Source organism: Trichomycterus rosablanca, chromosome 17, assembly GCF_030014385.1.
Source record: "Trichomycterus rosablanca isolate fTriRos1 chromosome 17, fTriRos1.hap1, whole genome shotgun sequence".
Classification (NCBI taxonomy): Eukaryota; Metazoa; Chordata; class Actinopteri; order Siluriformes; family Trichomycteridae; genus Trichomycterus; species Trichomycterus rosablanca.
In genome coordinates, this window is record NC_086004.1 from 28,561,644 (window position 1) to 28,579,879 (window position 18,236).

The 18,236-nt window shown below is 41.9% G+C and overlaps 1 protein-coding gene across 1 annotated transcript in view; it reads right to left on the reverse strand.

Annotated features, from left to right (window-relative positions):
• fes (FES proto-oncogene, tyrosine kinase) overlaps positions 1-17,616 on the reverse strand; it is a 28,490-nt gene extending 10,874 nt beyond the window's left edge. Inside the window, exons 1-7 of the mRNA XM_063012601.1 lie at positions 17,469-17,616; positions 11,541-11,772; positions 8,634-8,807; positions 6,154-6,250; positions 4,649-4,832; positions 2,679-2,816; positions 775-894 (exon numbers count right to left, since the gene is read on the reverse strand). Of these exons, the coding sequence (XP_062868671.1) occupies positions 775-894; positions 2,679-2,816; positions 4,649-4,832; positions 6,154-6,250; positions 8,634-8,807; positions 11,541-11,765 (938 nt within the window). The 5' untranslated portion in view covers positions 11,766-11,772; positions 17,469-17,616. The remainder of the gene's footprint in view (positions 1-774; positions 895-2,678; positions 2,817-4,648; positions 4,833-6,153; positions 6,251-8,633; positions 8,808-11,540; positions 11,773-17,468) is intronic.
• Positions 17,617-18,236: the final 620 nt, after the last annotated feature.

An 18,236-nucleotide genomic window follows, 5' to 3' on the forward strand; every position in this document is an offset into this window, starting at 1 on the left:
TGTGTGTTTGAGGGGCACTAAATAAACATTACAGTAACTACAGGGCAAACAGCAATGGGGATGAACAGTGACAGAAGTTAAGTTAAGAACAAGACATGCATTAGGACCCTCACTGAGACCCTCAGGAGCACAAGTGTTGTTCATGCCACATCCTGTATACTGTGGGTCTGTCTGAAAAGCTAGTGAGCTCTCTACAGAGACAGCACCCGAGAAGAAGGATGTCTAAATTCTTAGATGCCTTAAAATGCTACCTACCGAGACACCAGACAACGAGGAGCTTTGTTTGCTTCCTCGGCCACGAAGACAATCCCAGCATTCAGTGCGGCACAAGTAATTCTCATTGATTTTTTATTTGTATGAAGGTGTACAAGTGCAATTTCTTTGCAAATTCAGGCTCGTCAGCGACAAGTTAACAGTTTTCAGCACCCGGGGGGAGGTGTTAGCTGGTGTGTTAGCGGGTTGTGTCACCTCAGCCCATTGGTTCGAATGACCTGAGACTAACCACTGCCAGGTTGCCACTGCTGGGCCCTTGGACAAGGCCCTTAACCCTCAATTGCTTGGACTTTTTATGGTCACAATTCTAAGCTGCTTTGTACATGCTGTTAAGGTGATGAGAGTATGAATGTTGATGATTGCTAGTAACTGATATGTATAGTGGATACTGGATATAGTGGATAGTGGTTCATGCTAATGAAAACGTCTGTACCAGCGAGTCCTCAGCCGGTTATTAAAGCCGTCGCTACCCTGCAGTACTGTACCGAGACGAGCACGTACTTGTGCTGTATTCCTTCCAGTGTGAGCTCATTAAGCTCCAGCTCCTCCGGTTTAAGACACTCAGCATCTTCCAGCAGACTGCTATCAAACTCCACACGCGCCGGCAGCTCCGCTCTGGATCTGTACACAACATCAGAGAGAAAAAAAACCAAATTATGTAAACACTCAAACCCAAAACAGAACGAGCACAAAGGCACAAACACGGAGCCGCGGGAGCTGGATAACACCTGCGCGGATCACATCTGTTTTCCTTCGCAGAGGAAATAAAAGCCTCGGTAATTAAAACACTGAACTACACTGAGTAGAACTACAGCAATATTCTGTATCTGTATTGTTGGTGGTTGTGAAGAGGAAACTGCTGGTTAGGATCAGAGTTCATAGATTATTTAAAATATACATTTGCATCTGTCTGAGTCCGAAACCACTGGTGAAAATGCTGCCCGTATTTGGCTCCGCTAAAAAAGGAAGCGAACACATTTGTGAAAGTGATTGTGTCAGTTCCTTTGTACAAAAGATCAGATTCCTGTAAGTCTGATTCTTTGTATTGAAGCAGATAATCAAACTCACTTCTTATTTCACTTATTATAACTATCAATATGTATAATATACATACAAACACCGATCAGCCATAACATTAAAACCACCTCCTTGTTTCTACACACACTGTCCATTTTATCAGCTCCACTTACCATATAGAAGCACTTTGTAGTTCTACAATTACTGACTGTAGTCCATCTCTTTCTCCACATACCTTTTTAGCCCCCTTTTATGCTAATCTACAGGGGTAGGTTGGGTGGTGGGACCACCACAGAGCAGGTATTATTTAGGTGGTGGATCATTCTCAGCACTGCAGTGACACTGACATGGTGGTGGTGTGTTAGTGTGTGTTGTGCTGGTATAAGTGGATAAGACACAGCAGTGCTGCTGGAGTTTTTAAACACCTCACTGTCACTGCTGGACTGAGAATAGTCCACCAACCTAAAACATCCAGCCAACAGCGCCCCGTGGGCAGCGTCCTGTGACCACTGATGAAAGTCTAGAAGATGAGCGACTCAAACAGCAGCAATAGATGAGCGATCGTCTCTGACTTTACATCTACAAGGTGGACCAACTAGGTAGGAGTGTCTAATAGAGTGGACAGTGAGTGGACACGGTATTTAAAAACTCCAGCAGCGCTGCTGTGTCTGATCCACTCATACCAGCACAACACACACTAACACACCACCACCATGTCAGTGTCACTGCAGTGCTGAGAATGATCCACCACCTTAATAATACCTGCTCTGTGGGGGTCCTGACCATTGAAGAACAGGATGAAAGCAGGCTAAAAAGGTATGCAGAGAAATATATGGACTACAGTCAGTAATTGTAGAACTACAAAGTGCTTCTATAGGGTAAGTGGAGCTGATAAAATGGACAGTGTGTGTAATGGCTGATCGGTGTATATTATATAGTACCTAAAGACATGAAGAAAAGTGACCTTCACAGAGCCCCTAACCTCAGGACTGGATCAACATCAGTGCGCAGCCATACAAATGCTTTTTCTTTAATGGAATAAGCACAAATTCCCACAGACATACTTCAAAGTCTTGTGAGAAGCCTCTTCAGAAGAGCGGCTGTTGTTCCAGCGGATCACAGAGAAGCCGCTCTAGTTTAATAGCATTTGTTTTTTGAAATGGGACGCCCGACAAACTCACTGTCAGGTGTCCAAATATTTTGGGCATACTGTATAGTGTACTCATCATATATTCTGTCTGTCTCATTATTAAAAAAAGAAGTAGGAAACCACCAATGGAAACCACCAACTTCATTTAATCAGCTACAAAAATGATGAGACTGGATGATAATCCATACAGATAAAAAACAAACAAGCCGTGCTGAATGTGAGCAGAACAGAGCTGTACCTGTTCTGCTGTATGAAGCTCTCATACTCGCGCCGGGGCTCGATGGCTTTCAGGGCCTTGGCCATCTCATTATGAACACACACGACTTCATCCTGGAGCAGACTGGACAGGTCGAAATACTCCTGCAGGATTTCCTTTCTGATAAAAAGAGCATTCATGTATTCAAATGACAAAGCAGAAAAAATCAGGTCAGAATAATGACTTGCTAACCAACAAAAAGCAGAAGTAATGAATCTGTCATGGGAAATTTGCAAATGACAGTTAGACGCTTATTGTAGCCCTTAGTGTTTATAGCAACATCAGAGCAAAAGTCAAGCCTGCGGTACAGATGTCACTTATGAAATAGTGAATATTGTGCAACTCCACTCGGTCACACGCATCAGAAATTCCTCTCAGTCTCACTGTAATACACGGGTTGTTGCATAACGACTGTAAATGCATTTTCTCTCTATTTCTCCTGATTTTTAGCACATCCAATTTTTACCCAATTGCGTTATGCTTCCTCTCTACCGGTGCTGACCCCTGCCCCAATTGAGGAGAGCAAGACCCCCTACGACTCGTGTGCAGTAGCCGACTGCATCTTTTCACCGGCACGGGGCAAGTATATGCGGATCATCCTTGTGCACGGAGAGCCACACCCTGATCAGCATTATTCCGGATGGCAGAGCTGAGATTCGATATGATGTATTCGAAATCCCAGCCCTGGTGTGCTAGCGTATTTTACCGCTGCGCCACCTGAGCGGCTTTAAAGCCATTTTCGAACCCTCGTGAGTCTAAGGTGGGTGAGATCAGCAATTCCTTTTTACTGTGAATAAAATGTAATAAACAAACCTTTACATAAACATGTGCAGTACATGAAGCCAACATCAGCTCTGCTACTAACAGGTCAGGCCTATAAGGACAATGACTGGCTCGACCGTGAGGGTGGATTTGTCATGAGTGCTGCACTTACAACCTCTACTGGCTGGTCGATGGCGATTGCACATGAAGATCAGTGTGTCAATCTCTGTGCACGATACGGATCTCATGCAGGCAAAAAGAAGCGGTTTGGTACTACACATTGTTGAACAGGGCATGTGTTGGTTACAGCCCTCCTTGGTCCAGAGTGGAGGTCTGCAGCAGTATAGGAAGCAATAATGTGACTGGGTAATTAGATATGGCTAAATTGGGAGACAAATTTGGGGGAAAACATATAAAAACAACAATAAAAAAATAAATTGTGGCATGTGCTAAAGTTTAGATTAGGGATGTAAATGATTAACCAACAAAAAAGATCAATTCTTTGTTGTTTTCCCCTTTTAACCAAAGTTGTAGCCAATTTGAGCTTATTTCTCTCTCTTATAGCTGCCACAAGCCCTAATCGAGGAGGGTTGAGGCTGCCGATCGCTTCTTTTCCCCTGCCAGGACCTGGGTCTCACAGAGCGCAGTATAACATGCAAAGAGGCTAAGCCCCCCCCCCCCCCCCCCCTTCCCCCCCGAGCCCGCTCTTGCAACTGCGACAAGGATTCCTGTTCAGCCAGTGTCCATCCCCCTACAGACACAGCCAATCGTGTGTCCGTGTAGGCAGTTCTATTCCAGTTTTAGGAATTCTCACCCACCTTTTAGTCACCCTGTTGGCAGGGTTCTGCACATACAACAATGCGCCAACGAGATGAACCCGAAAACCTGGTCCTGATATTTAATTTAAAACAGATTCTCATGTTTCACTCAGATGAGAAGGAGGTTTTTTATTTGTGCCTCACAGCCGTTAAGAGAACCCAGATCAATGCTTTTATATTCACTCCGAACCCCGAGCCAAGCTGCTATTGATTTTAAACGCATAGAAAAGTCCATAACAGCAGTAGCAATAAAGCTGTTGTACAGCAGATATCCATTTGGGTGATATATGCAGCACGCTATACATGCACTACAGTGTATTATCATAAGCAATACCATTTGTGTCATATCGCCCAGGAATATTTTACACTCACAGTATGAGCACCATCTCCTCCTGCAGCGTCTGCAGGGCTCGCAGCAATGCAGGCTGGCTGCAGCCAAAGTGCTGCTGATGGTGCACCTGAGCTGCTTTCACCGCCAGCACGTAGTCGTTGTGATGCTCATGGAGCTTCAGCGTGGCTTTGATGTAACGCTCCTTGGCTCTCTCGCGCTCTTTGTCTGCACAAAACACACACACTTCATTAGACACACTTACAAAATCGAACTAATGCTTCGGTGCTTAAACGTTCTAATTAACTTGAAGCATTTACATGAATCTACAAATGAGACGCGACCTGTATGAAGTCTGAGAGCTTCCCGAAGGTTGATAAGCTCATTAAAAGAAGGAATCGAGCACTGCATCCAATTTGTACCCAAAACTGTGCATTAGATTCATCTGATTATCTTTAGATGGATCTTATTAACCCTCCCAAGCGGTCAATCCTGTAAACACCCTTGTTTAGTGTTTTAATAGCGTTTTTTTAATACACAAAACACACACAATTATATACATGCTCATGAAGTGGAACAAATGCTCCGGGTGCTCAAGTGCACTTATTAATTAATTCAAAGCATTTACATGAAACTCTACAACAAGAAGCTCATTAAAACCAGGGGATTGAGGGTCTGCTTTTCTGGACTCTTCTGGACTCTTCACACTAAGTGCTCGGAACACAAGTAGTGAATCTTTTTGACCCAACCAACTGTGAATCACATTAATCCCTTTTAAACAAAAGATTGCTTAAAGGTCCCAAATAATTTATTCCCACCCTCACACAGTGGATCTTTAAAGATGTATGCCTATTGCCTTGTAATAAAGGATCCTATTAAACAAGCAAGAGATCTTAAACTCACAAACGTGGATCCAACAAACTCTCCCAAACAATGGACCAATTATGTTAAACCCTCTTATCGAATTCTTAAAGCTGTTTAAATAAAAAGCATATCATTCCAAAAAGCAATGATTTCTTCTTTTGGGGGGTTGGATTGGGGTGGTTGGGGTTCCTGCCAATCAACAACTGATGGGAACACAGATGGATCCTAATAATACACAAAGCTAGTGAGTGGAATATGTTTATTTATTATTTTTACATCAGTATATTGGGAGGGAGGCATTTTGAGCATATCTGGATATGGGGGGTGTCCCGGGGGGGTGTTCCCCAATATATATTGTGATTACAGCCTGGTCTGAAAATTTTTCTAGTCAGTAATTGCACTCTGAAACACTGGACACAAGGCAGGAATACACCATAAACAAGTCACAGATTTACTCACACCTTTGATCAGCCAATTCACCTGCAGCATGTATTTGAAGGTGGGAGACACACCGGAGTACCCGGAGTAAACCCACACGGACACATGGTGTAAGCACACAACATATCAAACAGTGACTGTGTCTGAATTTTAAACACAGTTCTTATAAAACTATAACCATTATAGCCATTTATAAAAAGGCTAAAAGCACCGGATAAGAGAACTGAGAGGCAGAACGACACCCCACCTTTGCTTGCCTCCTGATACTTCCTCTTGGTCTGCACTGCATCCCGCACCAGCTGCTTGTAACTGGACTTCAGTCGGTCCAGCTCGGTCTGAGTGACCTAACCTTCCACAGGGCGAGAGGTAAGAAGCAATCAAACTGAGGCTCAGAAAGGGAACATACAAACCAGCAAGCAGACAGTATTCCCAGTATACAGCTAAAATTGACACACAATGTCTTTAACTTTGTATTTATGAATATTAACAATAAAACATTTGCAGTATTTAGAAGAACACTTACAGTATATCCAAAGCAACTTTCAATGATAAGTAACACAATTAGAGCAATTAAGGGCCTTGCTCAGTGGTCCAACAGTGGCAACTTGGCAGAGGTGGGGTTTAAACCAACAAGCTTCTAAATACAAGCCCAATACCTTAACTGCAGAACTACCACTGCCCTTACATAAAAGTATAAACAAAAAGACACCACAAATTTATAACAGTAATTTATTTATTTATTTATTTTGCCAAAAAGCCACAATGTGCAACTACAGCATTCAAACATCCAAAGTAAAATAAGTCGTTTTTTGCAGAATTGTGGTTCAATTTTGATCTGTTTCACTTGGCGCGCCAACACTAATTTCCCCAGGTTAGACGGATCTCTCAGATGGATTCACGATATCATTCTTCTCCATAATCCTCCAAAAATTAGGAATTGGATTTAAACCAGGCCATGCAAGCAACTTTTAAACCAGTTTGTTCATTTAGGCTTTATGTTTGTTGGTCTTACCATGTGAAAACATTCGTCCAATTTCCAGATTTAGTGTCCTGGTCAAGGAAATTATATTTCTTCTGTAATTCTTGTTTTTTTTAATGACATGTTATGCAGTAATACTATTTGTGGTGCTTTTACCTTCACACTTTACTGGGGGTTTGGTGTTCATGAGATCAAACCCATAACCTTCTTTCTCTAAACATGAGCTAATCATTTGCTAAAAAGGTTCTACGTTCGCTTCGTCCAAGTAGAGTACATCGTTTCAAATGCGTTGTGATTAGTCTGAAATGATGCATGAATTAAACGATTGAAAATTGGGCGTTTTATTGCTTATTCTTCTCTGTGAAACTGTTGTTCCTGCTTCTTTCTGTTTGTCATTCAACTCTTGCAGGTAACTGCTCTTGCCTTCTTTACATATTAGTCTGAGATATGTGTGCAGCCAGCCAGCAAAGATTCCATTACTGGTTCCATTACTGTTATTATTTAATAATTTTGGTATTTTAGTGTTCACACTTCTTCCATGTACTCTGGTTTTCTCAAACCTCTTAAAAACATGCAGAAAGTGGATTGGCCGCTCTACGTTTGCCCCTAGAACCCCTAGGTTGCACCAGAACCCAACACAACCCTCACCAGGATCAAGCCCTTAATATAAAATGAATACATTAATCTGTTCAGGTCACAAACAATAAAACTGGCCCTGTGAAACCTGTGGACCTCAGAGATTTCTCACTGGTCTTGAGATTATTATCAGCTTCGAGTCTAATTCGAATTATTTGCACAAATAAAACGGTTTGTAAGTTTGCTTTGCTATTTAAGTCCAGGTCCTTGTTCCTTTGTGTGTTCTGTCCAGGCCCGACTTTTAATCCACCTGCACAAACAGACCAGATCCCCTTTCATCAGACATAAAAGGTTTTGTTTTAGATAACAAGAACATCCAACACTGTTTCACTTCCATTTATGTTTTGGTGCTTTCATTTTACAAACACACCACCTCGTCTCAGCTTCCCCTCAGGGCTGATAAAATAGCCTGGAGTTAGAAATAATAATAAATTATTAATAATAAAAAAAAAAGAACCAGTGCTGCGCCCACCCGTTCGCTTTTCTGTGTTCGGTTATTTATGCACGCGGCTTCCTGTGGGCTGCAGTTATAGAGAACTAAATAAATATTTTCTGTAGTCTTAACAGATCCTGAATCATATTCAAAATCTCTAATGTACAGCAAATACAAACTCACCAAGCTGCCTTACATTCATTTTATAATTCATCTGTTAGACGTAAGCTGGGAATACACGCCGTGCAGGACACACACATAGCCACTCACAACGACGGGTCAGGGCAAAAGGGGGACCAACACAATATTAGGAAAGTGGTCATAATATTATGCCTGATCGGTGTATATGGGAATGAGCGTGAACATTTACTGTCACCACCGTGTTTATGATCATTTGTTTTGTTTTCACACAGACCGTTGAACACTTTTTCTTCCTCTTTGATAAGATAGCCGTTTGTCATTCTAATCTCATGACCACGTGCTGCGAATGTGCTACTCCTGCTCCGGCACATCTGATTCATCTAATCTGGCAGTAAACGCCACAAAAGGTCAGAAGCCAAAGAGAAGTCAGAGAGTTTCCACACTGAATAACGTCCAGAGAGAACACGTGAGCTCTGCACAAATAAAGCACTGAGATACTCATGTAAATATAAAGTGTATAAAAGGGTGTGGCACTGACCCTGCAGAGCTCCTGGTTCAGGCTGCTCCACTGCTCGCTGTAGGTCTTCCTGAGCTGCTGCTTGTCTCTGATCAGAAGCGTCAGTTTGCTCAGCGGACCCACCAGCAGATCCTCGGAGTGTTTGCGGAAAATTCGGCTCAGGTTTTCCGTCTCGCTTACCATCACGTTCCACGACTGTTGGAGAGATATTTATTTATTTATTCATTTATTAACGTCATGTTTTACACACTTTGGTTCCATTCATGACAGGACAGGTAGTTACTGGTTACACAAGATTCATCAGTTAAAACCCAGTCATGCCGCCTTGATGACGAGATAAAGGCACATAAATTATGTAAACACAAGTTGAGACTTTACCAGACACTTTTATCCGAAGTGACTTACAATTATGACTGAATACCTTTAGAGCAATCAAGGGTTAAGGGCCCAACTTGGCAAAAGTGGGGCTTGAACCAGCAACCTTCTGATTTCTAGGCCAGTACCTTAACCGTTGAGCTCCCACTGCCACATAACATGAAAATCTGAACTTCAAGAACAGGCCTGTTCACACCAGAAACTAAACATTCACGTTACATTCTTAAAAGGGCGTGGTCAGGTCTTGGGCTTGGTCAGAAGAAGCTGGAAATGGTTTGTCATTGTGTTTTAGTAAGCACTTTAGCTGTGATTTCTTATTATAGCTAGACCTAACGTCATTAAAGAATTAATTCTGGTTTTAAATGATTCATATTTGTTTATTTATTAGGGTTTTAATGTCGTATTTTCCACTGTGGTTCCATTCATGACAGAACAGGTAGTTACTGCTTACACATGATTCATGATCAGTGCGTCATTTTGTATCTCCAATCCACCTCACTTATGCTCAACTTACACGTCTTTGTAATGTTGGAGGAAACCCACACGGATATGGGGAGAACATGCAAACTGCACAGAAAGGACCCAAAACACTCTACCTGGGAATCAAACCTAGGTCGTTCTCACTGTGAGGTGACAGTGCTACCCACCGAGCCACTGTGCCACCCTTAAATGATTCATAAACAGAATTTAACATCACAGAATAATATGGGAGATCAAATGAGGTCCTGTACAATTTTTATACAATCTCTAGTGAGTTTGTTGTAGGCTGAGCAAACCAGGCTCCTGTAAACAAAAATGGATCCATTTTAATTCAAAACCATGTTGCTACATGTTTATAAAATCATTTGTAGTCAGGTTGAGTAAACTGAGTTAAATCTCAGCTGCCGCACTGCATCAGTAAACCGTTCTGCCACTGTGGATCATGAAGCACCGGACGAGCTGAGAGCTCAACACGGCCGAGCAGCTTCAATATTTATCACTGAAGCGAGTTTAACTAAACTGAACGGTCAGTCAAATTTCACCATGTGGCCAAAAGTATTTGGACGCCTGACCATGAGCTTGTTGGACGTCCCATTTAAAAAACAAATGGCATTAACATGTCATGTTTTCAGCTAGAAAAACAGCCACTTAAGTATATCTGTGGGAATTTGTGCCCATGAAATAAAAACAGGATTCGTATGGCTGGGCACTGATGTCAGAAGAAAGCCTCAGTTGATGTTCCGGTTCATTCCAGAGCTGTTAAGTGAGGCTGAGGTCAGGGCTCTGTGCAGGACACTGAAGTTTCTTTAAACTGAGCTTTTCTTCATGACTTTATAGAACACAGTCATGCTGAAACAAATAAGAGCCTTCCCTAAACTGTTGCTGCGAAGTTGGAAGCATTTTGTTTCCTTTATATAACTGATTTATTAAACCTGTTAGCAATTGGTGTGACTAAAATGCATGAATTCAAAAATGGCAAGGGGTGTCTCGATACTTTTGTCTATATAGTGTAATTTAAATTTAAGGCCGGCACGGTGCCTAAGTGGGTAGCACTGTCGCTGGGGCGGTCCGGGTCCTTTCTGTGTGGAGTTTGCATGTTCTCCCCGTGTCTGCGTGGGTTTCCTCCCACAGTCCAAAAACATGCAGCCAGGCTAATTGGAGACACTGAATTGTCCTATAGGTACCAGCCGCTAGGATGCATAAACCAGTGCATTGTAGTGCCGATCCCAAGCCCGGATAAATAGGGAGGGTCGTGTCAGGAAGGGCATCTGGTGTAAAAACTGTGCCAAAACAATAATGTGGATCACGATCTGCCGGCGACCCCTAACGGGAGCAGCCGAGGAAATAGAGAGTGTAATTTAAATTTAAAAACTGTAGTCTACTTGTTCATCCATGTACCAAAAGTTTTTAATCAGGCTATTGTAGCCAAACTGACCCCCACAAGTGGTAGAAATTACAAATGTTAAAAACCAGCGTCTTGGCAGCATCTAATGTTAGATGATCACAGAACTGACAGCACCTGAGTGATTCTGGGGAAACCTGACAAACTGCAACCCTGACCAGGATAAAGAAGTGGTAAAATATGAACTTTTGAAAGCCAAAAATTATCTGAGTATTGTTGCTGACCATGTGCTTCTCCTTATGGTCACATTTTACCATCTAATAACAGCTACTAAAAGAACAAGTCATCTCAGATGTGTCCTTGCCCGTCTCACCTCTGATAAAATCGATGCAACAGCGTTAATCAGCACCAGAATCTCAGCAGTTACTAAAACGTCCTGTTCGACAGGATCGGAGACGCTAACGTCGCCTTGGCCCTGAACACTGCAGTGAACACTGCAGTGAATGCTGGAGGCGAACCGACGCCCGGTGCTTTTTAATTCAGCGACCTCTTAATAACTCCCCCTGACAGCAGAATTCAATCAACTCAGCGACTGATCATGGATCTAAAACAGCAATTAGCAAAAAAACGAGAGCTCTGCTGTGGGTTCACCCACGTCTCATTAACCCACGGTGCAAAGTTAATAAGCTCCACTGAATCGAGTCCGGCAGGAGTCAGGCAGGACGCCGTACCTTATGGAGCTGGCTGATGTAATCCAGACCCCCTCCAGCCTGAGGCCCTTCCAGTTTCTCCACCATCGCAGCCATCTGATGCAGCTGGGTGGAGAATTCGCGGTCACTCTTGGCTCTCTGCGTCATCCACTTCTTCATCACCTCCATGAGGCGCAGCTCAGAGTCCTGCAGCTTCAGCAGGGCGCCGTGGCCCTGGTGGCACCACAGATCGTCCTCGAAACCCATCGTCCTTCTGCTCAAGGGAATAAAAAACTGATTTTAATGAAATGTAGCTTAAGATTGTGGATTAAACAGAAAAACATAAGTTGTATGCATTTTCAGACACATTAAAGCTGCAGTATGTCATTGTCAACATATGCCATGGTGTGGGGGTGCATCAGTGCCCATGCCATGGGTGACATGCATTGATGTGAAGACATAGATTCAAATTAGAAAGACCAAGGTGGCATCTTGATTATTTGGGACAACACCAAGCCTCATTCTGGACATGCCACAACAGCTTGGCTTTGTAGATACAAAGTGCATGTGCTCGACTGGCCTGCCAGCAGTTCAGATCTGACTGCTGAGCAGTTGAAGTCTCGTATCGTATCAAACAAGAATGGGCACAAAAAACTGCACAAATATTCATCACAGATCATGAAGTTCTTGTTTTGTGGCCTGAGAGGCAGTTTGGAACGTGTTACCGAGTCGACATGATTTTTACATGACTAAGCACTACGTGGTTCTGTTCTGTGGAGAGTCTGTATTTCTTTACAGGTGAGACGTTGTTGCTAACTGACGTTTTTACTTTGGAACAGTAAAGCTAACGCTTGTAAATTTAGCAAGAATTTCCATATTAAAAAGTATCATTATGTCTTTGAATATGCACACACAGACCAACAGACTCTATTCTACCACAGACTAAACTAAAAGAAGATGATCTCGAATTAAATTCTTTATTCTTGTGTTAGAAATGATTTTATTTATACATATCTAGAGTATTTTAAAACTATACTGAACGTCATTATCATGTAGGTCTATCGGTCCTGTTGAGTCTGGTTCCTCTCAAAGTTTCTTCCCTGTAATATTTCGGGGGTTTTCCTTGCCACTGTTGCCTCTGACTTGTTCATCAGGGTTTTTTTTTTATCTTGGAATTTGTAAAATTGGTTTGAGACTACAGTGGTGCCTTGTAACTCAATGTCCCCTAAACTCAAAATTTTCGAAACTCAACGCCCTTCGTTGAGAAATTTGTACCCTTAAACTCAACGTGTGTTGAGTTTAAGGGTACAGATTTGTGCTGCTTTGTTCAGCGCTCGGCTTGAGCGGTAAAACGTCATCAAAGTGCGAACATGAGACAAATCTGCATTAGTGTGGAATAACCATCAGATCCAGGGTTACAGCTGCACATGTATCTGTGTTTATCTGGATTGTCCTCCCTGTTTCACTTTTAAACTTGTGTTACAGCTCGAGCTTCTGAGAAATTCTGAGAATCAGAATCAGCTTCTCCCAGAGTCTAAAACGCTTCTGGTTAAAAAAGGCTTAATGTGACTTAAGAACGACATAGAAACACTAAACCTCTCTTAATTATTATTAATTATTAAGTTCTCTCCACTAATTAAGATGCATAAGGAAACAATAAAGAAGTAAAGGTAAAGTGCAGTACAGGTTTTAACTGTTTTTAATTGTATTTTAGTGTTTTTATATTATATTTGTGTTACTATTAGTGTATAAGTGTCAAAAGTTTTGTACAGTTGTAAAAGTATAAGTTTTACATTAGCCTAAAATATATGCAGTTCCACAGGACCCATACATTTCTTATGGGAAAAAATACCTTCACTCTACTCAACGCCTTTTAAACTCAATGCCACTCCCAGAACCAATTGATGTTGAGTTTTAAGGTACCACTGTATTGTTAAAGTAAAAAAGCACTATATAAATATAAATAAATTAGACTTGATTTTAAAGATTTCGCGGCTGTCTGCTTGATGTTTATACACCTGAGAGCCATAAGTTTTGGTAAGAGTCGAACCCACTGATTGGAACTAAGGTTGTAAACATGATATTGCTTTTAGTGATATAATTTCAGACAGAATTGCTTTCAGCCATATATTTAAAATATATTACTTATTTTTTATTTTTAAGTAATACTGCACTCCTGTCTGAGGTGTTATGAGTGCGTTCTTTACACCTCTCACTTCCTCCGGGATCATTCCAGACAAAAGAGGATGTTGCAAATTAACTGAACTTTCTTTTTTTAACTGCATCAACTCCTTTAATTAAACGCTGTGTATTAAAATAGGCCGATCAAAACGCATAACCCATATTTCTTCTCTTGCATTAAGGTAATGGGCTTGGGTACAGTGGGTGCTGCACTACAGCATAGGACCAAAGGACCTGGGTTCAAGCCTTTCTCATGCTTTACAGCCCAATTTATCATGTATTAGCGGGGTTGTTGGTCCCTCGTGTCACCACTTTGAGCAGGAAGCTTTTTTTTCCATTAGTTGCACCTGAGCGGAGCCCAAAATCATTCATCATGCTCGGCAACCTCTAACATTCATCACTGAGGCTGGATACACACGTTAACGTTTGTCATATTATGATTAACTTCTTTTAAATTCAGTGCTTGTGCAGTTTGACCCACTGACCACGTCATCCAACAAGATCTTCACTCAGCGTCTGATCTGGTTGTTTACGTTGCAAAATATCGACCGATACGGCACTAATGAAATGGACTTCCCCAACGTACAACCCTAACTTACTTTAAGCAGGAACTGCCACAGATATATGAGCATTTCCCCATTCCATCCTCATCACACACACACACACACACACACACACACACACACACACACACACACACACACACACACACACACACACACACACACACACACAGAGAGACTGATGCTTAGACTAATATCAATTTCATTTCTTACCAAACCAAACAGCTTAAACGTTGTATTTGTTAAATAAAAACAGCCACACCCAACAACTTCAACTGTACAGAGCAGCATCGTCAATAGGAAGCAAACTTAGTAGTTTAATCAGAAACACAAAACTAATACTGGATTTAAACCTCATTTACTGGCAGAACAGCCTTAATACTTTGTTGTGTACTTTCCATAAGCTCTTAGAAACATGCCTCATGTTGGCATGTTTGCATCAGCTGCATGGTCAGGCTGTAAATGTCCCGTATAACCACATCTTTATAGGCTTCAGATCTGGTGACTAGAGAGGCCAGTGAATTATAGTGAACTTATGTTTGTGTCAGTGGGATCAGTTTGAGAAGACTGACTGACATGCTGGAAGTAGCCAAAGTTAAAGAGTAAAGAAATGTGTAGCACACAGTCACCAACAAAACAGGCTGTGTTGGTATATCGGTCACAACATTATACCACCACCAGCTTTACACACAGTGTAGTTTGTGTTGTGCTGGTATGAGTGGATCAGACACAGCAGTACTGCTGGAGTTTTTAAACACCTCACTGTCACTGCTGGACTGAGAATAGTCCACCAACCAAAAATATCCAGCCAACAGCGCCCCGTGGGCAGCGTCCTGTGACCACTGATGACGGTCTAGAAGATGACCGACTCAAACAGCAGCAATAGATGAGCGATCGTCTCTGACTTTACATCTACAAGGTGGACCAACTAGGTAGGAGTGTCTAATAGAGTGGACAGTGAGTGGACACGGTATTTAAAAACTCCAGCAGCGCTGCTGTGTCTGATCCACTCATACCAGCACAACATACACTAACACACCACCACCATGTCAGTGTCACTGCAGTGCTGAGAATCATCCACCACCTAAATAATACCTGCTCTGTGGTGGTCCTGTGGGGGTCCTGACCATTAAAGAACAGCATGAAAGGGGGCTAACAAAGCATGCAGAGAAACAGATGGACTACAGTCAGTAATTGTAGAACTACAAAGTGCATCTATATGGTAAGTGGAGCTGATAAAATGGACAGTGAGTGTAGAAACAAGGAGGTGGTTTTAATGTTATGGCTGATCGGTGTATAAACAGAACAGTGTGTATTATTACAGAAAATGTACTGTCACTATGTTAAATGTATAATTTAGGGCTTAAAATAGTAATTCAGTAAATAAAACAATTCACAATCATGGTGCAATTATGGTGAAATAGCTTCTTTAAGTTTTTACAGACAGTTTTAACTAAATATAAATAGGAAAAAGCTACAGTGCCACAGCAAACACCGTACACGTCTCAGTCAGTACAAATATTTCAATAATGTAGAAGTGAGAACTTTAGGAAATCACAAAAAGTTTCCAGGCAGCTGCACCACACAAGCTAGAAAAGCCAGCAGTCACTGGTGCGACCAAAAAGCATCAGATGATAATTCAGTCTGTCACATTTGGAGAAAAAGCGTTCAATATATGATCTGAAACACAAACACCAAACCCACAGTGAAGTGTGGAGGTGGAAGCATCGTGACATGAAACAGTACAGAAGTGTTACACATCGTCAAAGCAAACATAAATATATCAAACATACCTGGAAAATTTAAATTTACTGATCAATTACTTTATTGATCCCCAAAGGGAAGATTCAGCATCACACAAACACACGTGCATTGAGTGCAAAAGAAACAAAATACAATTTGAAATGAAAATGTAATGTAATGCCAACATAAGATATAAAAAATATTTTTTTTAAAAGAAAACACACTGGTATCTTGTAACTCAATGTCACCTAAACTCTAAATCTTTGAAACTCAATGCCCTTCATCGAGAAATTTGTACCCGTAAACTCAACGTGTTTTTGTATTTATTTAATTTTCAATTAACAATCAACAGCCGCTTTGTTCAGTGCTCGGCTTGAGCAGTGTGGTAAAACGTCATCAAAGTGTAAATATGAGCTGAATCTACATTAGTGTGGAATAACCATCAGATCCAGTGTTACAGCTCCACGTGTATCTGTGTTTATCACGATTTTCCTCACCGTTTCACTTTTAAACTTGTGTTACAGCTTGAGCTTCTGAGAAATTGTGAGAATCAGCTTTTTATTTGTGTTATTTTCAGTGTATAAGTGTCAAAACCAAACCCATTATTTACATGAGCCTAAAATATATGCAGTTCCACGAGACCATGGACACATTAACAGGTTTCCCAAACGTCCCTATGGAAAAACATACCTTGAATTTAACGCCTTTAAACTCAACGCCACTCCCAGAACCAACTGACGCTGAGTTTCAAGGTACTGCTGTATATAAAAAAGGTGCAGTTTATTAACATTATATTGTGCAAGAAAGTAAATATGAACGGTTTAATAAAACAACGACCCCAAACAAGGTAAAGGTACTTGTATGACCTCGACTTCTAAGTCATCGTCTGTCTATTAGTAATGATTTATGACGGTTTATAAACTTAGAGTCCATCAAATGGACCCTGAAGATGATTTTCAAGAGAATCAGGCCCAATCTGAACCACAATACTACTAAAAAAGAAAAACCCCTCAGTTAATCTTACTCTAAACGTTTTAAACATATTTGTTTACGCTTAAAAATAGATCATTTTACTCATAATGTGTCATGGCATCACGTCTGCACATCTGAGGTGAATATTTGTCCTACAAATATATCAAATAATCAAAGTAAAAGCGGTTAAACACTAGATTTTCTCGATCTGTACTAAACACTGATTGAAAATCGTCTCTACTGGTATCACTGCATTTACTGTGACAATGATGATCAGTGATAATGATAAACTCTTGGGCCCTGTGTGGATTTCCGGGGCCACTGTAGTGAAGTTAGTATTGCAGTGTTCATTAACACACTAACACACACACACACACACACACACCTGCTCTGACCTTAAGCTTGTACAGTTCCAGCTATCTGTAACCCTACAGCACTGTCTCCTACATCTGATAGTCCAGTTTATCCATCACACAGATGATCTATACCATAATACTGATGTTCTTCTCACCTTTCTGCTCGGCTTGGCTGGTTGATCTTTCAGAACGTGTGTAAGTCCATTTAAACAGCACCACTGAACTGACTGAAGCAGAACAAGATCTGCAGACTGACTGTGATGTGAGGAGAAGATCACACAGCTGGAACGTGGACTGTAGATGTCAACACTTCAGATCTGACACAATCTGACACTGAGCGACTGTTGTAACGTCCAGCCGGGTTCAGTCCACCAAAATGCCCCCTGCAGGACACACGGTGCAGCATGTAGGGCGGAGCCGCTCAGGGTTTATCTGCTCTGAAAATAGAAAATAAAGAGAGGAAATAAGCAGCTGGTTTGTGATTCGGTCGTTCCAAAGCGGAACTGTTCATGAGGGAGAGATTTATCACACACCCTCACCGAGCGCTTTACGCTTTAGAGCTGTCAGGGTCTCAGTGGGTCTGGAACATTCCCTGAGTAATACAATCCACCTCCTGTATTCCTGCCTGTTTGGGAAGGAAGGGGAGGGGGTCCTTAAGCATACCTTCGGGAAGAACATGCTAAACTCCCCACAGACACTCAGCCAGCACGCATTGCCATAAACTAGGAAGATCGGGGGTTGCCAGATGACGGTTAAAGTGCGTGCGCAGTTCCAAACGTGCGCGCACACGCACACCGAGACCCCCACCCCCCCCACACACACCGGTAGCAGAATCATTTCCTTGTATTGGGCGGGGGGGGGGAAGGGGGTAGCTTAAGCACACCTTCGGGAAGAACATGCAAAACTCCACAGACACTCAGCAC